The sequence below is a fragment of the Ruditapes philippinarum genome, unplaced genomic scaffold (genome assembly GCF_026571515.1).
Source record: "Ruditapes philippinarum isolate M1 unplaced genomic scaffold, ASM2657151v2 ctg253_1_1_1_1, whole genome shotgun sequence".
NCBI lineage: Eukaryota > Metazoa > Mollusca > Bivalvia > Venerida > Veneridae > Ruditapes > Ruditapes philippinarum.
This window is the reverse complement of record NW_026860756.1, coordinates 12,074-39,303: the sequence shown is the minus strand read 5'-3', so window position 1 is coordinate 39,303 and position 27,230 is coordinate 12,074. Positions and strand designations below refer to the sequence as shown.

At 33.6% G+C, this 27,230-nt stretch overlaps 2 protein-coding genes across 6 annotated transcripts in view; both read right to left on the bottom strand.

The window, feature by feature from the left end:
- Positions 1-17,754, bottom strand: part of LOC132713288 (pleckstrin homology domain-containing family A member 1-like) — a 32,026-nt gene extending 14,272 nt beyond the window's left edge. For 3 of the 5 annotated variants that reach the window (XR_009623431.1, XM_060695806.1, XM_060695805.1), the window contains exons 1-12: positions 17,617-17,754; positions 9,299-9,493; positions 8,217-8,276; positions 7,294-7,339; positions 6,853-6,950; positions 5,816-5,899; positions 5,345-5,440; positions 4,427-4,495; positions 3,792-3,853; positions 3,020-3,086; positions 1,961-2,035; positions 490-509 (exon numbers count right to left, since the gene is read on the bottom strand). Coding sequence is in view for 3 of the 5 variants with exons in the window: in XM_060695806.1 (XP_060551789.1) it covers positions 490-509; positions 1,961-2,035; positions 3,020-3,086; positions 3,792-3,853; positions 4,427-4,495; positions 5,345-5,440; positions 5,816-5,899; positions 6,853-6,950; positions 7,294-7,339; positions 8,217-8,276; positions 9,299-9,442 (821 nt within the window). In the remaining 2 variants the exon portion in view is untranslated. The remainder of the gene's footprint in view (positions 1-489; positions 510-1,960; positions 2,036-3,019; positions 3,087-3,791; positions 3,854-4,426; positions 4,496-5,344; positions 5,441-5,815; positions 5,900-6,852; positions 6,951-7,293; positions 7,340-8,216; positions 8,277-9,298; positions 9,494-17,616) is intronic. The other 2 variants (XR_009623430.1, XM_060695803.1) reach the window with 1 other exon arrangement.
- Positions 17,755-21,848: 4,094 nt separating this feature from the next.
- LOC132713301 (neurotactin-like) lies at positions 21,849-26,349 on the bottom strand. Its single transcript, XM_060695827.1, has 4 exons — positions 25,376-26,349; positions 24,554-24,872; positions 23,141-23,212; positions 21,849-22,880 (listed from the first exon to the last, which is right to left on the bottom strand). The coding sequence occupies exons 1-4, from the start codon at positions 26,000-26,002 to the stop codon at positions 22,279-22,281; spliced, it is 1,620 nt and encodes a 539-aa protein (XP_060551810.1). The 5' UTR covers positions 26,003-26,349; the 3' UTR covers positions 21,849-22,278.
- Positions 26,350-27,230: the final 881 nt, after the last annotated feature.

Sequence of the window (27,230 nt, the reverse complement as noted above, 5' to 3'; positions counted from 1 at the left end):
TTTACTATTTCAGAAGTTATAAACTTATAAACGCATCAAATCTGGTCCTGAACCAACCAATACTAAGCAAAGTGTTAAAAGTTTCTTGCCCAAACAGTTTGCCCCTAACACAGTTGGAACCCATGTGCATAGCAATCCTTAGATTTACGCTTTTCTAAATTAAATACAATTTTTGCTATGAATGTTTTATCAGTTTAAAAGTTGCTTATAAAAGTGTAATAATTAAAAAAGCTACATGTGAAAAAGTTCTGTTGCAATCAATTTGCTTCTAATTAAGTACCTGTATATTTCTTCTTCCTAATGAATTGGTAAAATCATTTTATATATTATAAGTTTAAAACAACTGATATCACTATCAGAGGCAACATTCACCTCTTATTTAACAAAGTTGTGTTGCATTCTGGGTACAAATAAACACAAACATTGAGTGTAAACATTGAGTGTGAGAGCTAGTGAACAGATAAAAACATGTGAGGTTATCATACTTACTGTATATCAGGTGAGCCAACCTGTGGAGCGGAACATTATCATTTGAGCCGTGTCATGACAAAAACCAACATAATGGGTTTGCAACCAGCATGGATCCAGACCAGCCTGCGCATCCACGCAGTCTGATCAGGATCCATGCTGTTTGCTTACAAACCCTATAACAAGTAGAGAAACTGATAGCGAACAGCATGGATCCTGATCAGACTGCACGGATGCGCAGGCTGGTCTGGATCCATGCTGGTCGCAAACTGCATTAGTTTACATTGGTTTTGTCATGACACGGCTCATTTCACTTACACAGGATATATGTAATATTACTGAGAAGGGGCATTGCAGTTTGTATGAAAGTACATTATAAAAATATTAGTCTTAACCCCTTCACCTGCTGAAATTTCTTAAATGGATTTTTCCAGCTTTCATTTTTGGAAAGCCATTATCAGTTTGAGGATATCAAAATGAAAATGTAAAATTAGATAATTTTACAGTTATGAACCTGGTAAAACTGAAGGTTGAGGGTTAAACTTAATATTAAAAGCTTAATAGAGGAATAATCTGAAGTGTATTACAATTATATGTGAATAGTGTGAGCCATGATAAACAATATGGTGTGGAAAATATCGATTTCTAAACAAATTTGATAAACCTAGGAAATATACCAAAATGAACTGTTTAGAAGGTAAGCTATCAGAAACAAGTAATTCACTTATGAGCTTAGATGGCAAAATTAGGATCAAAGCAGAAACGAAAAAATTGTGTGAACTATTCTTGTTGATTTTATTTTCATTTGGTATTAACATTTTACACAAAAACAATAGATACTATCTACTGGCTACATGAAAACATCCATAGAAAGGCTGTTATCTTGAGTACTGTTTTATCATATAGGCAATAGAGAATGTATGATTAAGATTTACATCCACACTTATCCTCTAGAAAAATGATCAACCCACTCAACACCATGAATATTCTATCGGTTTACTTAAGTTTTTGTTGCTCAAAAGTAGCTTTACATTTGTAAAATGACTTTCTTAAGACTAAACCATAAGAATCTGCTTTTTCATGATAAAGAAAAAGTATTCATCAAATTTTTAATCATTATAATCATTGAAGGATCTTTTTTATCTACTTTCAAATTTATATGATGTCCTAACTCATTAATATACACACAAAAACATAATTAAAAAAATGTGAAAAATTAAATGTGCTTTTTCACCCTTTCATCATTAAAAAACTAGAAATTCATTTTCCATTGCCTATAGTGAAGAAAAAACAACAACTAAATCATGTGAAGGTGATGAATATGTATATAATTCAACAAAGGTCAGAAAAATATTATTCTCATTTCTAAATTTTGATATAAAGCTAAGTTTATTACAGCACATCTCTCAATAAATGCCTTAAATTATTCTTGTTATATCCATGGATATATATATATGGTAAATATAATGAAAAATATCATATATGTACTCACATGTGATGTAATGACTTGTTTCGCAAATTTATTGATATGTGAGACCCAGCTTTCACTGTCAGTACGGCTATCACACTATAAATATAAAACAATTAGCATATTTGAGCCGCGTCACAACAAAACCAACATACATGTAATGGGTTTGCAACCAGCATGGATCCAGACCAGACTGCGCATCCGCGCAGTCTGATCAGGATCCATGCTGTTCGCTATAAGTTTCTTTACTTGTTATAGGGTCTTTAAGGGAACAGCATGGATCCTGATCAGACTGTGCAGATGCGCAGTTTGGTCTGGATCCATGCTGGTCGCAAACCCATTATGTTGGTTTTGTCATGGCGCTGCTCATTTATCAAAAATTATCTTATTTAACTTAATATTACTATAAATAATTTGCCTCTCACTGGTGTAAGTTCAAATCCCCAACTAAGACTAGGAGTTATTTCATGTGAGGAAGCCATGTGACCAGTGTACAGATGATCTACTGTTCTAATCAGGTACCCATTGATATCTGAATTTGATCCCTTAGGTCAAATTTTTAACATGCTCTTTAAATTGTACAAGAGCATCACATGAAGTGTTAACACTCGACTATCTAAAATAACCACTTTTGACAAAAAATCAAAAAAGTTAAAAAGGGGCATAACTACAAAAATAAAGCTTTCAGAATTATGCCCGTTGTCTTACAACTGCCTTTAGTCATGATAGGCAAGTATTCCAAGTTTCATATAGATACCCTTAATATTATTTGAATTATTTTTACTCTTAACAATTTTAAAGGAATCTATATCAAAAATGAAAATTTCTCTTGTCATTCATTGGTGTGTCTGAATGGTTTGAAACAGATAAAATCCTAGTATATTTCAGCATTGGCACATAAATACTTCCAGAAATTTTAAAGGTGTCCATAGGCAATAAACAACCCACAGTCCATAGTTTTGCCATTCTATGGACAAGCTGCATGACAGCAGGACTGACAAGGTAGTGGGGGGGATAATAACACTCATGGTTCACTACTTGGTACTTAAATATTCAGGTTACCTTACATGATGAACATATTACCTGTATATTAAATGTTCTGTCTGTAGTAACCACTTCAAACAAATTCTGTCTATGAGGATGATGTTGACTGTAAAATACAAAACATAACATAGTTCATTGTTGAAATACCAGACATTCTAGCAGCAGATAATGATTAATGAATAATGATGACTTAAAGATACAGAGTCTTTATTATGTGTAACTTAAATCCACATTTGAAAGCATTTTTCGCCGATTACTTTTTTCCTAGCATGTACTTTTTGCCCCTCCACGGTCATTTTGTCTCGGGATGTGGTCCTTATTTTCCCTGGATGGTCTTTTTTGAACCAAATTAGTCAAGCCATTACCCTGCTAAATATTTTGTTATGAACTTGTATTGTTTGGTCTTATCATAGTGGTCAGACCACCTAACATATTAACTAAGACTGATTGTAAATACATTATCATTCATTTATTATTAACTAGTATATTATATATTCTCTTAATATATTCTCTTTCAAATCTACAAATTTGTTTTACTAAAACAAGTGTCTAATGTAGAGATGATACTGATCCAGGGTATGTTTTTCAAACTTTCAATTCATTTGACTGAAAAATTGTTAAACTTGGTAAAAGCCTTTTAACTGGTAAAGACCTATTGCAGCATACAACAAAAATTTATCTCCTTTAGTAGATTGCATAAATTTCCATCTCACTATTATAATAGTCAAACCAATTGTACAACTTAAATACCTAAGACATTTGCATAAAATCTCACACTTAATATAAATTTTAAATGTAAAAGAAAGCATACCCTTCTACAAGTCTGGCATCTTGAATATCTGTCAGTGGTATTGTCTTTATTGGTTCCTTATCCTGAAATATTGGAAATAATTATCATCAAAAGTTCAAAACATGGATAAAATTATAACATGATGAACAACCAAATTCAGTTTTTTTATAAGCCTCATATAGAAAAAGGTAGACTTTGTGGAGTAAAAAAATTCTAAAATCCTGGAGTAATCCTGAAAATGTCTTAAATTATATGAATCTATCAGGTAAGTTAGTGAAACTGACGAAAAGAGGACACACCAACAACTAAACACATGTAATCTGCATCTCCAAAATAATTTGGGACCATGATCAGCAATGATATCGCATAATGCTAAACTTGATTTACTATTGCTTCATTAAAATAAAATACTATAGGCACATTGACATGTCAACACACCGAAAACACATTGTCCTGGCTAAAAAGTTTAATGACAATTATTAACACCTTATCGCTAGTTATATCTGTGTGTGGGTTTATCACTTTTGTCTAAATCCTAGTTTTTTTTAATGGTTTTTCAGTATTTCTGTTAATCATGTAATCGACCCCATTTTAAAAAAAATCTGACTGGTTTTCATCTATTCTTAGCAAAATAGGGTAACAAGACAATATTTTACCTGGTCATGTTTAAAATACGATAAACCATTTGTGTCCAGCACAAAGTAGCGTTTCTTCCAGTTTTTTCTCTGCAATCACAAGAAAACTGAATAAGAGTAGAAGCATTTAATTATACAAGAATTTTATAGTATTTTCTGGCACATCTAGGTCTGATCTGGTCAAAGGGTAAAAAATGTTAGGGATAGTATGTAACTGTACATGTATGTTAAAATCAGATTACATTTGAATTGTTACTTACATTAGCGATTACTTACATCAGCTTTGCTTTATTAAAAAAAAAAAATTCTATGACATAGCAACTTTGCTTCATTACAAAGCGTAGTTCTATGATAACTTATCATTGATAACATGCGAACAGTCAAATCTTGGAATACATGTTGTTTCATAGTCTATTATTTATATGTGTGGCCCTTAAAAGTCTTACTCCTTTTAGTTGGGTTTTATGTTGCACCAACTCAGTATAGGTCATAATGTGACTTTCCAGCTTCAGGAAGACCTCAGGTGTTCGTATGTGAATTATTTCAGGCATGAACCACCGGCCTTCTGTAAGCTAGCTGGATAGCTTCCTCAAATGAAAGAATTCAAAGTTCCTAGTTTCCTTACATGAAAGTATTCAAAGTTCCTGCCAGAATTCAACCATATCTGTGAGAGGCAAGTGTTTTGAAGTTAATGACCCTAACCGCTTGGTCATGGGGGCCCCTTTTAAAGTTTTACAAGTATTTCTTAGATCATTTAAGGATCTTTCACTAGCTGCCAGTACAGACTTGAATATTGAGCTTGAGGGTAAATATTTAAGGTGGTTACGAGGCTCTGCTGAGTTTCTGCTCAACAGTTACCCAAAAGCTGTGATGACAGCATATGGCAGACACACATTATAAATGAATGTATACATTGTATAAGAATAAAACAGTTCATACCACTGCTCCTTGTTTCACAGCATAACCCGACATATAGGATGGTAGTGAGAGGGCTGGCATATTGTGTTCTACTGACTCCTCCCCACTATCTCCACTCTGAACATAAATAAATGTAATACATTACATGTATAAAATACCACATAGATATTATAATCTCTAAAGCAATGTTGTATAAGTTTTTTATGGCCTTATATTATTTAAGATTACTGCTTTTCATAAGCAGTTTGAAGAAGAAACATGGTTAAAACAATATAAAATCTGGAAAAGGGGAGATCCCTCAAGAGCACTGGAAGACTAATTGATCAACTTAACAAGTATTAACACATACATAACAATCATTACTTCATTTTTATTCAACATTACCAATTACATGTACATACATTTATAGACTCCCATCATATTCAAAACTGTAAATATTTGAATTTTGACTCCGCCTTACTAAAGGCATGTTCAGCTTTTGACACCACCTACCTCTTGCATAAGATTTATAACTCCACCTGCCACTTCGTAACGAGAGTTGCCTGGGGCCAATGTTGGAGTTTGAGCAATTGGTACCTGAAATGCATAAAAACTCTATAGACTAAAAGGTCGATTCTGGTATAAATTTAATTTTTACAAGGTCTACTAATATTTTAACAGCTTTACTTTAATTACTTTCATTTTCTAAGTGAGAAAAATTGACCTCTTGCATTAATTCATGAAAAGGATAATGATAAAGGCCAGGGTTATGTCATCTGCAGGATAAAGGAAAGTCAGCATGTGAATGTACTATAGTAAAATCAAATCAGACATCACAACTGTTCAATGTTCATACACTCATTAAAGAGCTGTTCATAGAACAGCTTGCTAAACTATTCTCAGTGCTTGATGGTTAAACAAAAGCCTGGATAATGTAGAATTTTCTAAGTAGAAAAAGGACCATAATTCTGTCAAAATCTATGTTTGAGTTATGGGCCTTCTATTAAACTTTCAAACAAGTGTGTGAAGTTTCAACCCATTTCCTTCAGTTTATTTGGAAATACCAACTTACTAGCAAAACCTAAACAAAGCGAGACACCGATGCCAACCCCTGGGTAAGTACAATATCTCTCCCTATTCATCAAATAGTCAAGCAAATAAGCAACTGACAGAAAACATTGAAAGCTACCAGTACAACAGTTTAATGGAGAATAAGTTAATAATCCTAGGGGGTGTGGTTGCCGGGTGTTTCCATGGTCAAGTGTTTCTGAATGTTAAAGTCACTGACCATTCATATCTGTAAATATGTATGTCTCTAATGACTATGAATTTTTATTTCATTTCAGAAAGTTATCCATCTAGATTAGCAATGGATATTGCATGTAATAGAAATAATGCACAGAGGGTTGCACAGAGGGTTACGAGTGGTCTTCCTCGCCCAAAAGACCTAGAAAGTTAACCTTTATGCGTGTCAGAGTGATTTAAAACTCAAACAATGGAATATGCTAATAAAGAAATGTTACGCTAATAAAGAAATGTAACAGACTTACTGTTATTTTACATGCTTCATTCAGCTCATCAATCCAGTACTGCATTTCTTTTTCACTGGTTGCCTGGATATAAATCTGGTCCCCGGCATGAGTTATACCTTCAAAATAATGCAATTTGTTTAATAACTAGTTTCCTCTCTGGCAATGCAATGGTATATAAACTGTTCACTTATAAGGGGAGAAGATGTGTAAGCGGCTGGACAGCTCAGTAGGTACAGCCAGGGATGGTAATCAGTTGATGACTCAAGTCCAAAACAGGCTGCAAATTTTCTCCCCTTATGAGAAAACAGTTCTATACCATCACACAAACACACAAACGCACTTTCTCTTTATCCTATTTAAAGCAAATACTTAATGTACACTACATAATCAATGTATCTAAAATTTTAGAAATGGTTGACCTATTATAGTAAGTGAAATTGAAAACTTTAAAATACTTACAAAAACAATTGCCAGCCTTTGGACGCACTTTTCTTGCATCACTAACCTGTGTAAATATATGTAACAAGTTAAAATGGTTTCCTGCGTGGGAAAGTTTTCATAATTCAAAGATTTTTCATTAATTGTTTTAAAAATTGTATGAAAAAAAAACAACAAAAACGTTTGTGTCAAGAATATAATTGACAATAATCAATCAACAGATGAAGGTCTTTGGAGACAGGTGACTGTCATAGACAGGAGAAGGTTGATTAGTAGGTCACCCGTATGTATCATCCAGACGTTTGTGATTTTCTTTTAAACGCTTTGATGATACAGACTACAATAATGTTTTCATGTTAACATTTAATCCTTATAAATTGCATGCCAATAACCTTCAGGCTGGAATAAACGTCAACTAAAATTTTGTTTAAGATTACTAAACAAGACATTTTAATGTAAAGAAGTCTCATCTTTTACCCAGGATTTCCATGTTTAAATAAGGTGTTGATAAGGATTTTTAAGAGCAATATAACATACGCCAAAATACAATAAAGATAATTCTGCATTACAAACTTAACAATGTTCAAAGCATATACATGTGTACAAAGCACTTGGAGAACATGGTTTACAGAAGAGTGAAATATTAACAATATCAATGAATCTATCAGCTTATATTCATTCTAAGTCATTTATGTAAAGTTTCACAATAAAGACAGATTGATTATTTGAAAATAATAAGTGAGTAATTTTTTTAAAAAGATTACTCCTTATCAGATTTACCTATTGTGTTAACAGTAAAAATTCCAATGAAAAATAAAAATTAAATAGAAGCTAATTGGTTTCCATGATAACATTAACTAAATGACATCAAAATATCAAACTGTAAATAATTTTCCCTAATAAAAAACAATAAATAAATAAATCATAAAATGTTACTATCATACCTTTGATATAAAATTTAGTTGTATTTCTTGACAAGGAGAATTTGACGTCTTCGGCAGGCGCTAAAATAAAAAAAATATTTGAGCCGCGTCACGACAAAACCAACATAATGGGTTTGCGACCAGCATGGATCCAGACCAGCCTGCGCATCCGCACAGTCTGATCAGGATCCATGCTGTTCGCTATCGGTTTCTCTACTTGTTACAGGGTTTGTAAGCGAACAGCATGGATCCTGATCAGACTGCGCAGGCTGGTCTGGATCCATGCTGGTCGCAAACGCATTATGTTGGTTTTGTCGTGACATGGCTCATTTAATCATTGAAAAACATGAGTTTTTAGTAACTAATTCATACAATTATAACACACAAAGTATAATTTCAAAGTATATGTAAAATTGAAACAGTATTGCAATAAAAAAAATAAAGTATTGGAAAAAAAAATATAAAGTTTATTACAGGACAAATAATATTACCAACAATATAGTGACTCTGCATGTTATATACAAAATACAATATATACAATGTATGACTACATTTATTATTCTTGTGTGTGTGTTAGTAACGGAGTAAAGGTTATTTCTACATATTTTCCCTTATCATGCATGTACAATGTATGACAGGCAATCTGCTTATTTTTCTTGTCAATAATAGTAAAATTGTTGTAAAATTACAAAATGGATCCAACAGCCTTTAAATACATAATTTTATAATCTATAGATTACTTTACAAAAACTATATAGGATACGTAAACGGGTGCTGGAGTGGATAGTCATTTTTTTCCTTGACATTTAGCTGAAGATTATTTTATGTTAATATAACCATAAGTGACAAAACATTTGAGCCAAATGCCTGTGAACTGAGTCTGTATAGGTTGGTGATTTCTGTGAATAACCAGTGCATAAGGCAAGTTAAATTCAGTATATTTGGATTTTTTTGTTATTTCTACAACAGTTTTTAAATTCTAATTTTTATAGAAAAAAAAGCATGACTTTGGAGGCATACTGCTTTAAATCAATTTAAAAAAAAAATATATACACACAATACAACATCAATAATTATCAAAAGATCTACAATCATGTACTTACATCAGGACGGTCATAGTATAGCTTTAATCTTCCTTCTTTCAAATCAAGGAGGAAGAATCTTTCACCCTTCTTTACAAATTTGTGGTTATCATCCTCTAATATCAGTGTCCCATAGAGACGACCTTCTATATCTCTCTGTGCCATGTTTGTACAAGTTCCGAGACCATCACAAAGTTAATTTAATCTCAATGCATTCTGAAAACCACACAAACGTAAAAATTATATCAAACTGAACAGTCATACAATCATGTATGTCAAACATCATTTCCAACATTACCTCATTTTAACAGCCACACAGTATGTTTTTGTTTTTCCATGAATTTATGAAAATATTTCGAAAGTGACCTACAAGAAGTTTTGAATACAAGTACATGTATACAAATGTAGCAGTAAACAGCTCTGTGTGGGGTTAATAAAGGTTCTATGAGAAAACCCTCTTCTATTTTTATGCTCAGTGCCAAAAATCGATTGTAGTGACACCCCCCAACTATCTCAAAACTCCAACCAAGTTTAACTTTAACTACTTGCAAGGTAAGGTACCTTCTGTCCTTAGAAATACTTAAGATATTATAATGGTAAATTTTCTTGATTTAATAAAAACGACAGCAACAAAAGTGAAGGTCTTTATAAAATAACTTTAAAATCACCTGGGTCCTCAATTCTGCGTATTAAATAGTATCGTGGCTTCTGATCATTTTTTGGTGCATAAATTAAAAAACATACATATTTAAACATTTCAATGAAAGTAAGTAATAGTATGAATGATGCTATAATATTTATTTATTTAAGTCCTTTTCATTTTTCAGTCTGCAAAATAACTTTTTTAGATCATACAATGTAGGCCATAATCGGGCCTCCAACCCATGCAGGCAGAAGTATAAGCCCAGACAGATTATCACAGGCCCAAAATATTTATTGTGCAAAATAAAGATAACAGTTTATTTTATGTTTTATTCACATCATTAAGGTGACAACGGAGTCAATTATCACTGAAAATACCTAAAATGAGATTTTTTGCTTAGTAGATTTATCAACCTTTTCTGAACACATTCGTGATTTAATTTTGGAAGCAGTTAGTCCAAAAACTGTGCTTTTAAACGTTTTAAAACGGTACCCGTACCATTTTTATCTGCTATTCGCGTAACCTGTCAATTATCGGAAACGCCCCGCCCCCTGTTGAGGCATCAATGAGGGAAATCGGTAATTCCATAAATGCGTGAATTACCGGTCCATACTGGTCCATACTACTCGTAATTCATGTATCATACAAATACCGTACATCTTTTATGAATATCGTCTATCTTTTATTTAGCTTTTTTTTTTATAAAATAAGAAATTGTCGGCCAATGTACGTAACATAATGTATGAAACATAAATAATTAAGCATAGCGGCAAATCGCATGACCACGGGGTTGATTTAAAAATATAGTTGCTAAAATATCCATAATGTGTGAAAATAATTTGTCTGTCCCGTTAATCTGATAGATATTACATTGAGATTATGGATTTTTGTACGGATTCAAGGGCTTACTTTACATTCAACCTCGTTTTCTAACAATGTCAAGTAAAACTAGAACTATCGCTGAATGCGATTCATACCCCCACCAATGTCCTTGACAGAAGACAACTTGGAAAGGTGGTTAAGGGAATAACTTAAGTGACACAAATACATAAAAAGAAATTATCTCTGGTGAAAAAAAAGACTAATTGTACAGGTAATAGTAAAAATATCTATTTATCAAATCATGTTCGAAACAGTTACAAATAACCTTTCATTTTCCCAATATACTAAACTTTTTATAAGTCAATTTTTGACCTTCAAGTGTGGCCTTGACCTTCAGCTGGCACAAGGGTAAGATGGGTTCTGCACATCGCCCAATTGGAGTGAACATTTGAGTAAAGTTTGAAGAAAATCCTTCCATTAGTATAGAATTTATAGAGCGGACACAACATATTGTCTAGTATTGATTGTATGTAAATTTAAAGACTTAAAAAGGGGCATAACTTTGTCAAAATCCAATACAGAGTTATGAAACTTGACCTGCATATTGTAATTGTGACACCTCATATATCTTTTAAGTTTCAAGCAAATACCTATGCTAGTTTCCGAAATATTCAAGAACATGTTTTAATCTAAGAACATTTTCTAAGTCAATTTTTGACCTTCAAGTGTGACCTTGACCTTTAGTCTACACAAAGGTGACATAGATTCTGCACATAACCTTGTTAAGGTGAACATTTGAGAAAAGTTTGAAGAAAATTCTTCCATTAGTATAGGATTTATAGAGCGGACACAACATATTGTCTAATATGTGATTGTATGTAAATTTGAAGATTAAAAAGGGGCATAACTTTGTTAAAAATGCAATACAGAGTTATGAAACTTGACCAGCATATCTTAATTGTGACACTTCATTTATATTTTAAGTTTCAAGCAAAAACCTTTCCTAGATTCAGAAATATTCAGATATATGTTAAAATTAAAGAACATTTTCTAAGTCAATTTTTGACCTTCAAGTGTGACCTTGACCTTAAGCCGGCAAAAGAGTGACATGGGGTGTGCACATAACCTTGTTGAGGTGAACATTTGAGCCAAGTTTGAAGAAAATCTTTCCATAAGTGTAGGACTTACAGAGCGGACACGACATACTGTGTAATATTTGATTGTTTGATATTTGACCTTCAATTGTGACCTTGAGCTGACACATGAGCAACATGGGTTCTGCACATCCTATTGTTGAAATGAACATTTGAGCCAAGTTTGAAGAAAATCTTTCAATTAGTGTAGGACTTACAGAGCGGACATGACATATTGTGTAATATTTGATTGTTTGATATTTGACCTTCAATTGTGGCCTTGACCTTAAAATGACACATGGGCAACATGAGTTCTGCACATCCCCTTGTTGAGGTGAACATTTTAGCCAAGTTTGAAGAAAATCTTTCAATTATTGTAGGACCTACAGAGCGGACACGACATACTGTCTAATATATGATTGTGTTTGATATTTGACCTTCAATCGTGACCTTGACCTTGAGCTGACACATGGGCAACATGGGTTCTGCACATCCCCTTGCTGAGGTGAACATTTGAGCCAAGTTTGAAGAAAATCCTTCAAGTGGTATAGGAGTTATAGAGCGGACACGAAAATGGAGACGGACGGACGGACCGACCGACCGACGCGACAAAGCGAATCCATTATAGCCCCCCCCACATTTTGTGGTGGGGGTATAACAACAACAAAAACAGACAACATTTTTTATGTGAACGCCTATATGACTTGTAGTAAGGTGTCTCTGACAAATTTCTAAACCATTTTAGGTTGTCTAAGGATGATTATTTCTCTATGAATCAATAAAACAAGAGGGCCATGATGGCCCTGAGGTCGCTCACCTGTATATAGGCCCCCCCCATCCCCGGGCCAATTTTTACCCAAGGGCTTTTATTTGTTTATTTGAACAGACTTGGTAGAAGATGTTTCATGCTAAACATCTAAGTTCTAGCTCATTGGGTTTTTTAAAAGAAGATTTTTAAAGTTTTTACTATACACATATAGTTAAAGACAATGACACCCCTGGGGCAGGGCCAGTTTTGACCCCAGGGCTTTTATTTGAACATACTCGGTAGACACCCATTAGAACATATTTCATGCTAAATATCTTAGCTCTAGCTCTTTGAGTTCTTTAAAAGAAGATTTTTTAAGTTTTTACTATATGCATATAGGGAAAATCAATGACCCCCTGGGGCGGGGCCAATTTTGACCCCAGGGCTTTTATTTGAACAAACTTGGTAGACACTCATTAGAAGATGTTTCATGCTAAATATCTTAGCTCTAGCTCTTTGGGTTCTTTAAAAGAAGATTTTTTAAGTTTTTACTATATGCATATAGGGAAAATCTATGACCCCCTGGGGCGGGGTCAATTTTGACCCCAGGGCTTTTATTTGAATAAACTTGGTAGACATTCACTAGAAGATGTTTCATGCCAAATATCTAAGCTCTAGCTCTTATGGTTCTTTAAAAAAAGATTTTTTAAGTTTTTACTATATGCATATAGGGAAAATCAATGACCCCCCGGGGTGGGGCCAATTTTCACCACAGGGCTTTAATTTGAATTTCACCACAGGGCTTTAATTTGAACAAACTTGGTAGACACTCACTAGAAGATGTTTCATGCTTAATATCTTAGCTCTAGCTCTTTGGGTTCTTTAAAAGAAGATTTTTTAAGTTTTTACTATATGCATATAGGGAAAATCAATGACCCCCTGGGGCGGGGCCAATTTTGACCCCAGGGCTTTTATTTGAACAAACTTGGTAGACATTCACTAGAAGATGTTTCATGCTTAATATCTAAGCTCTAGCTTTTATGGTTCTTTAAAAGAAAATTTTTTAAGTTTTTACTATATGCATATAGGGAAAATCAATGACCCCCTGGGGCGGGGCAAATTTTGACCCCAGGGCTTTTATTTGAACAAACTTGGTAGACACTCACTAGAAGATGTTTCATGCCAAATATCTAAGCTCTAGCTCTTAGGGTTGTTTAAAAGAAGATATTTAAAGATTTTTCTTTCGGTTGCCATGGCAACCAGAGTTCTGCATGGAATTAAATTCTTTGAACAATTTTTAAAGGTGACCACCAAAGGAACATTCCTGTGAAGTTTGGATGAAATTGGCTCAGTGGTTTATGAGGAGATGTCATTTAAAGAAAAAGTTTACGGACGGACGACGGACGGACGCCGGATGGACGGACGCCGGACGAAAAGCGATCACAAAAGCTCACCCTGTCACTTTGTGACAGGTGAGCTAAAAAGATAATAAAATATATTATCAGTGAATGCTTTGAATAAATTGTTCGCCAGTAAATCGAACACAGTACTAATAGTAAACCTGAGACAAGAAACTGGATCTCTATGTCGTGCATAGATGATACGTGTATTCATGATAATAGAAGTCAAGAAGGTCAGATCATAATGATCGAGTGATACCTTTTATTTCTATTAAAATATGTGAAGCATTTACCTTTTATTTCTATTAAAATATGTGAAGCATTTATATCAATTTGGAGGAAAAAAAATATAATATCCCGTTCTTATTTGTACATCTACCATGGACTTTAAAAGACCGTCAGAAGCTCAGTTTTTTGTTATTTTAATTTATATTTTAACGGAATTTCATACACGAATACACAGACAGAGTGACACTGGTATAATATAATAATAATGCTGATGATAATAATAATAAACTTCAAAAGTGAAACAATTAAATACCCCGCTAGCGGTGCGCAAATACGTTCCATTTCCCCCCACCGAGTGCCTCAAATTTTACCGAAAGTCACGTGACATGTGCGACCGATACCAGACGGACGGTAAATCACGTTAAGATTTGAAGAAATTTCTGTTATAAACTGATATTAATCAGCAACTTTTTAATTGGTCAGATGTCACTGGGTCATAAAATGTTGTTAGAGTATGTTACCGCAACTTGTGACCCTCTCTGGTGCGATATTTGTGTATTATGCAATTATTTAGCGTGAAACGTAGGGGTCCGAGAGAGAACAGCCCATTTATGACACTTCGTTTGATGCGGGTCGGTCTAACTTTGAATCGGCATAACTTTTTTAATAATCAAGCAATTAACATGCGGTTTAAAGCACATGAAAGGGAATTCATTTATGGAGGGAACCGTGTCAGGGATTTTTGTTTGCTCAATCAGCGTAATTATCTTTAATTACGTAATATGTATGGTGAAAAAAGTCGCATAAAATATTTGACGATACGTAATATTTTTTTGAGAAAAGATAGAAAAAATAAAAAATTTGAGACACGGTTCCCCAGATATTATCAGTATGTTTATTTTCCAAAAGTTTGATGACAAAAAAATAAAAAATGACTTTGATATGACGATTTAAAATTTTAGGATTTTTATTAAAAATCAATCATTTACAAAGGCATTTTTTTTAAATATATTATTTTTTATGATGATCAACGACATTTAATGCACAAAGATTAAATAAATAACAATTATTACTAAAATAAGTTGGTTTAAATGACATTTATGTGAGTACCATGGAAAGTGTCTGTTGTCACCTTAAGGTTCAATTTATGCACGGAAAATCTGTCAGCCATTTTTCAATAAAATTCTCATTTTCTGTTCTTATATACTCAGATGCTTCACTTCAGATGTTTAATTTAGCCGATTCATGTTTGTTGTTCACAAATTTAAATGGGTCAATCTAAAAATAAATGTATTCTTAAACAGAAATTTACGATTACTTGTTCTTTAACTAGCAATCATTTATGATTATAATCAAGCATTGTCCATATATTTACACTAACCAATAGCTGTAGATGATAATATAGATTATGCATAAATGGTTGACTACATGCATTACGCAAATCTTACTTGAAGTACATATACAGATGACGTACTACACAATTATAATATTTCGGAAAAAATATTGAAACTAATTTTATATGAAAACACATTCTGAATTCATTGAAGCCTGTCAGGCTTACAATCTTCGGAGTTTTGCAAGCCTCGGGCATCTGGCCTGTGCCTTATTTCTCAGACTGATTTTTACATATTTTAGCGCAATAGCTCGGTTGATAAGACCACTGACTGTCACTCCTTGTATATATATCTGTGATTTAATAAAAAAAATTATTACTCTATCCAGGGCTCACGTTGTTGATCGCCATGGTCGCCATTTGCGATAATTTTATAATACTGGCGATTAATTTTGGATTTTGGATACAGAAACTGGCGATTATTTTTACATCAAACAGTGTTTATATAAGGTGTAAAAATCGATAAAGAATGCAGTAAACCAAATTAACACCAGCGGGGTAGATTTAAACAAGTGTCAACTTATTATCAGTCGCACATTGATTACTAATGCCCCAAGGAGATAAAAATACATGTAAGAAGTAAATTTGTATAAGTACCTTAAAGATATTGTCCAACATCAGAACAGCCATTTAATTTCCCCCACTTAGCCATAGTCTTACGTAAATTGAAAATTTGGAAATTTTTGTTTTATGCTGCTTGACTAAATCGCCAATGGAAAAAAATGTTAATATATTTAAAAAATATTACTACCAGACAATTAAATCAACAACAACCAAAATTATGAATTTTTCTGCAGAAAACAGGAAAAAATTCAATTGTCACATATTTTCGCGACTCCGATATTTTTTATTATTATTAGAAAGCAAAATAAGCTATGTCTTATTTAAAAAATCTTTACTATAAAGACAGAAAATATGCATTATATTCGTAATGATGACATTTTTCAGTAAGTTATTCTGAAAATTCTGTGAATGTATTTGCAAGTTTAATTTCTATATGCTTATATGACCTACTGAGGCTACTCCAGTTCTGTGTGAAATTTGGAATTAGACAGTGGTTATACTCATAGCTGACAAAATTTGATTTTTAGAACAAACAAAAGATATCAAAAAAGTAAAACAATGTAGGTCTACATTGATGTCCCTTATATTTAAATACAGTATACTCGAGCATTATGTAAAGGTACAATGAATCATTATTATTTTTAAACTGCTAGTGATTCTAATGTTAAACATATTATTCTGCTCAATAAAAGTTTTAATTGTTATTAAAGCCATCGTTCTACATAAGAAAAAAGTAGTGTCATCAACATACACAAATGTATCAGTGTATTTGAGAGTTCTTATAAAACTTAAAAATATATTTTATCAACTGCTCAGACTGTAAATCGCAGAATCTTAGATCGTCCGATTAACTTTTGGCTATTATTCTTTTAAGTTAAAACTATTGGCCAGAGATTATTTCTTTTAAGTCAGTGTGAGCCCTACTTTACCTGAAAAAAGTATACTCAATATTTAATTATTTTTTTTTAATTTTAACGATTGAAAATATGTTCATCTCAATATGCTATGATTATATTTAAGTGATGCTAATCCTTATTTATCAAAAAAATGGGAAAAACATTAGAGTCTACATCAGTTCTCAAGTAAAGCTTGAAATGTTATGAACTTTTATCTTTTTAATCTTTATTAATTTTAGACACAAAAGTCTTTTGTAAAATCCTCTGCAATTACATCAAATTGCAATATAACAATACTACTAGCGTAGAATTTACATTATATCGGACAAGATGAACATCTTTGTTTCAGAAGACAAATAAACATGTTATTGTATTTTCCTAAAAAACAAAAAAAAACTAGTTTCACATAGAACATATCCGAGTACTGGTGCATAAAATCATTGCACTGTCCAACTGCCCATTATTTAACACAAGCAATATAAATCTTATTTAAAATCACATTTAATCATTACCTTCAGATAAATTCAGCAATATCAGGAAGAAAATATCAACAGTGCACAAATAAACTACGAAAAATTAAAACATTTGTAAACAGGAAGTAAATTTTAATTAATTAACCCGCGACGCAAAATTACGCTCTGCGTTCCATCATGGCTTAAAACATGGACATTGGACCACAACAACCGAGTGATGTCCTTAATTTATATCATAAGTTTATTGTAAAAAAAAGATACCGTACTTCAAACGCTATTTTGATTCTATCTAATTTCCTTTCATTGTTAGAAATATCAGACAGAAAGATACATGCATGTTAAGTTCCAGGTCAGACTCAGAAACAAGTAGAAGTAAGAGAGAGAGAGAGAGAGAGAGATCGGGATTTTAACTCAGCAACTTAAAAGATGGTATTTATCGTCGCACCTACTAGATGTGACGAATGGAGTGGTTTTAGACACTCGAAAGTTAATATGACATCAGTTTTCCGAAGGTCAAATAGTACCTAATCATTTTTTGGTTAAGCCGTTTTCAGTGAGTGTAGGACAAAAGCGCTCCCAGACAAAAGCTCTCCCGTCAAAAAGTGACAAGGCGGACAAAAGCCCTCCCGTGAAAATGACAGGGCGGACAAAAGCCCTCCCGTGAAATTGACAGGGCGGACAAAAGCCCTCCCGTAAAAATGACTTGGCGGACAAAAGCCCTCCCGTGAAAATAATAGGGCGGACAAAAGCCCTCCCGCATGTACGTTGAATAATTTATATTTTCTTTTCAACGCACTTAACATATTAAAATTGTAATCATGAATATTTTTGTTTTTCATTGGTATAAGCGTGTTTGTATGAGCTTGAGCACATTCATGAGAGGCATCTGAATAATTAGTGCTAAAAACTGTAAGTGCACATTTATTCACGTAAATATGAAGGATTACTCCTATGTGAAGTTAAGAGTAATAGAGTAATAAATGATTAAAAGAAGTTAAAATTATCTAACTTAAAAGTTAAAGACATTTATAATGTGCCTTGTAATGAGTCAATTACTTTTAAAAGTGGCTTTGTTTGTGTAAAAAGTTACCTCGTTAAGCATTTCAGGAAGGTATATTCAGAATAAAAGGTACTTAGGCCAATTGAAAACAACAAGAAATATATGTAACAATTCTAATATGTTGAGTGCATTGAAAAAAAAACAGGTATTCAACATACATATTTATTTTTGTTACCGGAGGGCTTTTGTCCGCCCTGTTATTTTCACGGGAGGGCTTTTGTCCGCCCTGTCATTTTCACGGGAGGGCTTTTGTCCCCCTTGTCATTTTTTGACGGGAAGGCTTTTGTCCGGGAGGGCTTTTGTCCGTTTCCCGTTTTCAGTTAATGTAGTCCAACTAATTAGACTTGTCAAAGAGACACCGAGATAATTTTGGACGGGCGCTGTCTTTTTGTAACGGTTTGACAGTAAGAAAAAAAAAGTCTGTAAAATGGGTCAAACCGTTCACGCCGAATTAATTAGGCTACAGTTAATGTGGACTACAGAAGAAACCCTACTCAGGACCGCCCCGGAATTAAGACCACCCTGCTATTGAGACCATTTTTAAGAACGGAATTTTCTGTTCTTTATATCAATGGTTACATGATCCAGAATTAAGACCACCCTGCTTATCCACTTTTATAAGACCACCAGATTCAGTCCCATTTATTGTTTTATTCTTTATTTGACCCCACTATTGAGACCACTGATTAAAGTAAACACCTACCTAATTCTAAACTTTGTTGTTATTATCTGCTTGAATGCTCTTAGGCATGACAATTGATTTCACAAGGTGTCAAAAACTGTTGTTACTGGGTTATTGTATGACATAAGGTGAGAAAGTTAATTTTTGAGTGTTTTAATGTTGCTTTCAGCACATTTATTTTGTGAGGAATTAATTTCTTATTTGATAGGTAAACTACGGTGGCACAAAGGTGACATGTGTGTGTTTTTATTTATCTCGTGGCCACGACTTAGCTACACTGTCAGATGTGTTTAATGTATTTTTAAAGACACATGAAAGTGCATAAACACAATTGACGTCTGAACGCCAGACTAACCCTATTTTTCAAGATTTTCAAGTGATTTCTTTCCATTCTCCAAGTTAGATCTCGTCATTCAAAATCAACTGTCTCTGCCAACCACACGTTAAATCAAACGTTTTCAAATATTCCTTTTTTCCTACAAACCAAATTTTGTGAAATATGATTAATAAACAACTACTTAGCCTGCCTGCAAATGCAAGTCCTTCTCCTATAGTTTTAATCTTTTAACCCCCCACTCCCCTACCCCACCTGTGGCTAATGGTTTGCCTTGGTTGAGACATATACGTACGAATTGCAGCCACCGTTTATTTTCCCCGCGTGATCGTAAGATGCGACTTAATGGGTCAGAATAACTGGAGTCTATGCATCTCTTACCTCCAGCAGATGAGATGGTTTTGAAGGATAGCCAAAATCATCTTTCCTGTTTCGGCGCCATATGGCCTGCACTGTGTTTGTGCGCCATAAAACTGAACAAACAAACAAACATAAACATAATCTTTTATCTTGTATAGCATTGCTGTTTTGCTGTCTTTTATTACTTAATATTCTCTGTCTATCTGTAATGTGCAGCCTGACCGAGACTCAAACCTGGGACTCTATAAACTCCTGGCATTGCCTCTCTGATGGTCATGCTATGAAAGAAGAATCGTACAATTCTACTTTACGATTTCATTTTTATGAACTTGCAATTAAACTTCACGAATTAAGATCAAGAATAATGAATCATGAAAAGTGATCAATGAATTCACGTTTTCACATTTTAAGTGCACGAATCTGCCATTTAACCCTCACGAATTGGCGATTTATGCTTCACGATTCCACAAATAAACGATTTCAGTTCCATGATTTAAACTTCACGTATTAAATTCAAGAATTCGTGAAGATGAAAGTATGAATTCATAAAATTAAATTTGAAAAGTTGAAATCGTGAATAAATTAAGTTGAAATCATGAAGTTCAAATCGTAAAATCTGAGATTGAAATCGTATAGTTTAAAACTTGAATTCGTGAAAATCATGAAGCTGAAGTCGTGAATTCTTACAGTTTTAAATGCGGATTCATTAAGTTGAAATCGTTAAGTTATATTGATGAATTTATGAAGTTAAAATGTCCCTACAGTATTTCGTAGTTTCCGTTGTTCATGCGCTACATGTATACAAACATGACGAGTATTCCATTGAAAATATTGAAAAAAAAATATGATAGTTTAAAACTGCTTAATATAAAACAAAATGTATTGTTTCTATAAATTATAAGTAAGGCACGAACTCCAGTGTATTAAAATTTAATTCAGTAAGATTCTATATTAATCTTTAAATATATGTATACATGTATACATTCTAAAACAAAACAGTACTCAATATTAATATTTAATAAAAGCAGAAGCACCTACAAATAAATGCAACTACCTCAATTCAACAAGAGCTGTCACGCAAAAGTTACGAATGCCCTCCGAAAAGGTTTCGTAAGTATTGCAGAAAGGTATTATGAAAAGAAAAGAGAATTAAAGTAACTATTTGCTTAATATTGTTCTTGAGAAATGAAGTGCTATTCATAGCAAACTTGCCACCTTGACCTTGGAGGTAGGGACATGGGTCTTGGACGCGACATGTCATCTTGATGTGGTAGACATTTATGCCAAGTTATTTTAAAATCTTCAATGCATAGCAAAGTTACAGTCCGAACACGAATGTGAACCTTTAACATCTAAGTGTGACCATGACCTTTAGGTAGTGACATGGGCCTTAGACGCGACACGTCATCTTAATATGGTAGACATTTGTACCAAGTTATTACAAGTAACAGTCCGGAAACGATTTTTTACCTTCAAACTCCCTTGTGAGAATAAGTACCTTCAAACTATAAATGTGACCTTGACCTTAGGGACACGACACGTCGTCTTAATGTGTACCTTTAAACTCTTATTGTGAAAATGTAAACCTTCAAGCTGTATCTGTGACCTTGACCTTTGAGATGAGGACATGATCTTAGTCGTGACATATCATCATCATGTGGTTGACATTTGTGCCAAGTTATTTTAAAATCTTTCAATGCATGACAATGTTACAGATCGGACACGAATGTTATGCAAGTGGGAACGAACGATTTGAATATGCCGCCATTCGGGGGCATAAAAGCAAAATATAAGGAACAAAATATAATATTTGTGGTGGCAAAGGAAATACTTATTAATTAGCGTGATAAAAACGAAATTAAACAAACACCAACCATTTAGATATGTAAAACAAGTCAACCAATCAAAATCAATTACTAAGCTGAACGATAATAAACCATTGATCCACGATATACATTGATACAGCCTAAAGTGTGACATTGATAAAAATAAAATACAATTATCAAAATTTGTGCGATTTTAATTGATATTTTGAAATACGCTACATCTTGTTCACGACAAGCCTTAAAAGGGCTAAACTATTCTTTAAACCACAGTGTGCAAACGCTATACTGAAATATGTTGTTTTTTTTATAATTAATGATATTTTCCATTACAAATGGAAATAAAGTCAAGTGAATTTAACCAAATAAATAAATAAATAAATAATAAATAAACACTCATTGGAAATATTCGTTTCAGAAATATTTACATTTTAATTGTGTATTAGTTTATCCATGCATAGTCAAAAAAGCCATTCTTTAACCAGAATTCACATTGTGCCTCGTGGTAAGAGGCTATTGCGTTTGTCGTAAAAGACAAATTGCCTACTGTTGAAGGGAAAGGTTTCCATGACAACGTAGATGGTGCTCCACTTCTAACAAACGCCATTACTTCCTGTCTTACATTTCGTTGCCATTCAATGTCCATATCTGTAGGGTGTTTTATATAATCTGGTATAAATCCGAAGAAGGCGAACGCATCCCAGAGATGAAAGGAATATGACGCAGGGAAAGGGATACCTACAGCATTAACAGGTACAGACGGAAATGACGTCACGACGTAACGGTAGACTGGTGACGTAAAAGCGGAAGCCGCACGTAACGCTAGAACATCAGTAGGGCAATTCATACGTAGATCACTTGCCATACTGGTTAGCTGGAATTCAGGGGATATAAATTTTGAAGGGTATAACTTAAGAGCTATGTTTGTTACGTCACTTCCGAATGTTCCGATGTACTGCTTTACATGGTCTTCATATTGTATCCATGTCCAGTTATAAATAGATTTGTCCGTTGGGTCAGAGTCAATTTCATTGGCACAAGATCCTAAGAATTAGAAAGAAAAAAATATATATAGTTATATACAAAAAAGCGAAAAGATTTGTGTGTTCTTTGTTTAATACCGTCATTGTTTCTATTACATTGCTTGTAATATATTTCGCAATCGCACACTTTTCGACAATTTTGAACATTAGTTATCAGAAATAAAGTCAGTAAAAGTTTAATGATAATTTATGATTTCGATGAGATTTCAGAAATAACAATCTCACTTATCTCAGCTTATAATCTAGTTCTAGTAACAGTACCTATGAGCAGTGGAACGTCTACCATGTTACCATGTGACCAGGCATCAAATGGGGCTTCTGTTAGTACTACACCTTTACATGAAATGTAAAAAAAACAACTTTGTATCAGTTGAAGCTTGCAACTATAATGGCAGTAAGCATTGAAATATCAATATTATTTGTGAAGGCATTACCACGTGATATGTGACGTCAAGACGTCATGTCAATAAGTATCACGAGCATCATTTTGCAGGAAACTTTTTTTTTTCAAAATTATGTCTCCTCTATGTCACCATAGTAAATACATTGCATATTATTTCTAATACTTATCGACAAGTTTTTCCATACTAAATTATAGTTCCTTTGGGTTCTTTGGCACACAAAAATATTTCCTGACCTTTGGTAAAAGTGTCAGAGTTTGTGAATACTGTTTTGCTCGTAGATTTTCACAGTTCTGCCGAATACTCTTTATATACAATATCTGACAAAACAATCCTATGAGTAGGAAAATAGTTTTGCTTTTTATTTGCAGTTCGCTGTTTCCCATTTTAAAATTGGTAAAATTAAACGTAAAAGTACATGTACATTACACGTTACAAAACACGTGTAATTGCAATATTATCGGCAATAGATAGCTATTAAAATGTAAATTGAACGTTCAGCTTTAAACCAACTACAGTATGTTATATTTGAGTATTGAACAGCCCAGATCTAAATACATGTAGATAAATTAAGTACATACTTGAAGTTGACCTAGTTCAGAAATGTATTAACAATCATATTGATACAGCTACTGAAATTCGTACTTATACGGTGTCATATGACCGTATATTTCATAATAATATGAATATAATATTATATATATTATACCATAATGGTCCTTTACTTTCGGATTTTTGTAATAATATTATAAAGAGTATACATTTGGTGCGTTCAGAAATCGTCCAGTGGCATCATCCTTAGATTTAACAATGATATCATTTATGACAAAAAAACCCCAAAGATTAGTTGTTATAAAGATGTTACCTATAATCTGTGTTTTTTTTCCCTTAATACCAGTACCGTAAGAGTTGTCAACGATGAGAGATTGTTAACACTGTCAATATACTTTAGCAATATCTTTCAAAGCAAACTTCAAAAGTATAACAAAATCACTGCTTAAAAGCATTTAGTTTTTTTTCATATCCCAAATCGACATTTAAGAGGAAAATATATTCTATTAAACCGGGATTCATGGCGGGTATAAACTGAACGCAGAGACTAATATAATTTTTATGACGCCATTTTTCAAATATTCGTACTTTGCACACATTGCATTATTACTAAAAGAAAATCTTATTATAGTTGGTATACATTGTTACCATATTGGTATACAATTTGACAAATTCTCCATATATCAGTGGCAACATTCTGAACGCACCCGTATAAGATTACCATCAACTATGGCTAAAGCACCGTCAAAATGACCCTTTGTAGGTAAATCTCCTTGGTCGAACATTGCCCAGTAGGGGTAGGATGTCCAAGGTACTGCGAAAGTAACTTCAGCAGACGAAAGGGAATATAAGCAGTCGACATTCGTGCAATTTGTATTTCTCATGAATAACTCGTTGTCTTTGAAGGCATCATTGGCAGTTTTATTCAATATTGGAGATCCTGACAACATCCATGCTCTATGAAAGAGGCCCTTACACAGAGGTGAAGCCAACAAAGCAAATATTGAGGTTCCTCCGGAGCTCTGTCCAAATATCGTTACCTGTAAAACAATATTCAAAGTGCATTTGATTAGAAGAATATTGTTAATTTCTGTGTTTAGTAAGAAGAAAAATAAGTTCACCGGTTTTCATTTGCTTTAAATTTGTCACCAGTGCTTCAAAGAGTATCTGTTTATTATCACAATGTCGCTCACACGCCTCCGTAGTATAAGTTTTAATTATAACTATATCACAAAATGAACATACATGGCATAATTAATTAACATAATATCATAAATTGCACATATATAAAACAGTGCTGATCCACTTATAGCATGCAGTATGCACTATATTTGTCTGGCTAAATAAATGCAGAAAAAAATCTATATCGTATACCAGTAAAGGAGAGGAGAAAACATATGGTATTTAAATATGTCTCTGATAATACCATTAGAATTTATTTTAATCTGAGTTAATGTTTTAGAACTATGATACAGATCCAGTCTTCAAATGATAGAACGGTATATGGCAAAATGTAACTACGTTAAAACTGAAGAAAGGTTACCCGATCCGGATCCCCGCCAAAGTTTTTAATGTTGGCTTGAACCCATTTCAAAACTGCTATCATGTCCATGAACCCATAATTTCCGGAGGTGTTTGTCGGTGACTGGTCTGCCAGAACTTGAAGGGCCATAAATCCAAAAACATGCAGACGATAATTAAATCCTACGTATACCGTGTCAGTTTCCCTGGCCAGTTCCTCTGTAGGCATATACAGCGGCCAGTTTCCATTCAGGTATTGCAGAAACCCACCGTGTATCCAGATCATTACTGGTCGGAGAATGCGCGGGCTTGACGAAGGAGTTATTACGTTCAAATACAAGCAGTCTTCACTTCCTAGCAATTTTTGTCGAGTAGGATCAGAGAAGCTTATTTGGAAGCACGTATTTCCGTAATTGTGTGCTTGTAGAGTACCATTCCAACAATTTCCCGCGCGCGGGCTGAGTGCAATTGGCGGTTTCCATCGCAACTTACCGATTGGTGGCAGTGCATAAGGAATACCCAAGAAACTGCTTACTCCGTCATTTTGAATTCCATCAACAGCTCCACATTGTGTTTGCACCGTAACACTGTGACAGAAAGAAGTAATGGCACAAAACACAGTAATACAATATACAATCCCTACCCACATGATTAGAACTAGTATTCACGATTTAAAAGTTCATGTTAATATTTACATATAGGTTAACGTGTTATCATTAGGAACGCTTACCAATCGGAACACCCTCGGCTATTATCTATAATAACCTCTGAGTTAATACGGATTGAAAATAGGTCTACTATGTGGTTTCAGATGTAAACAGAAACAGAGAGCGTAAACTTCCATGATGTTAAACAGATGTATATATTTAACATCCAAACAAAGAGTCTGTTTTGGTACAATTATGATTGGAAATTTGTCTGACAACCATTTTTGATTAAATATGCCCAAAGATGTTCAAGTTTAAACAATTACCCGATATACACGCCTTTTCACCCCGCCCTTTTTGTTGTCTCAAATGGTGAAATATTGCCTAATTTAGGCCTCCAACACTTGTTTTTGTTTGAGAAAAAGTGACCACTTTTTCGGCGCCGCCCCCTATCCAAAAGATACATCAGGGGGTTGCCAGAAGGGGATGTGCCCGCTTCTGTTTGGGGTTTGAAGGGGGGGGGGCAGGTGCAAAGATATCTTTTAAAACGAAATGAGTTTAAAAACAAGTGTAATTTGAAGATGCGAGAATACAATAAACAAAACCTTGATGACCTGACAGCAAAAGTAAACGATCCTAAGTCATTTTGGTCAAAACTTAAATCTATGACTGGCAAGAAAAGTAGGACAGTAAACAATATTTCTACCCAGGAATGGCTTGAATATTTTACAGGCCTGCTAAACCCTTATGAATGTGATGAAAATACTGGTGAAAATTTAGAAATGATAAATGAAGAAATAGATAATGAAGTTGATCAATACATTTTTAATTCTGAGATCACTGAAGATGAAGTAAGAATGGCTGTAAAGCATATTAAAACTGGTAAAAAACCAGGTCCTGATAATCTAATCCCAGAGTTTTTCATTTACGGTATAGATAGCTTTATACATATACTTGTTAAATTGTTTAATCGACTATTTGCTACAGGCGAGTATCCAGAATCCTGGTGTGAATCTATTATAACAACACTTCACAAAAAAGGGGATATAAACAATGTGGACAATTATAGGGGTATAAGTTTACAAAATGTTTTAGGTAAAATATATTGTGGGATTTTAGTGGCTCGTTTGAATTTTTTTTACACAAATATATAGTAAAATTTCTGAAAACCAGAGTGGTTTTAAAGCAGGATACTCAACTGTGGATAATGCATTTATTTTAAAATCTTTA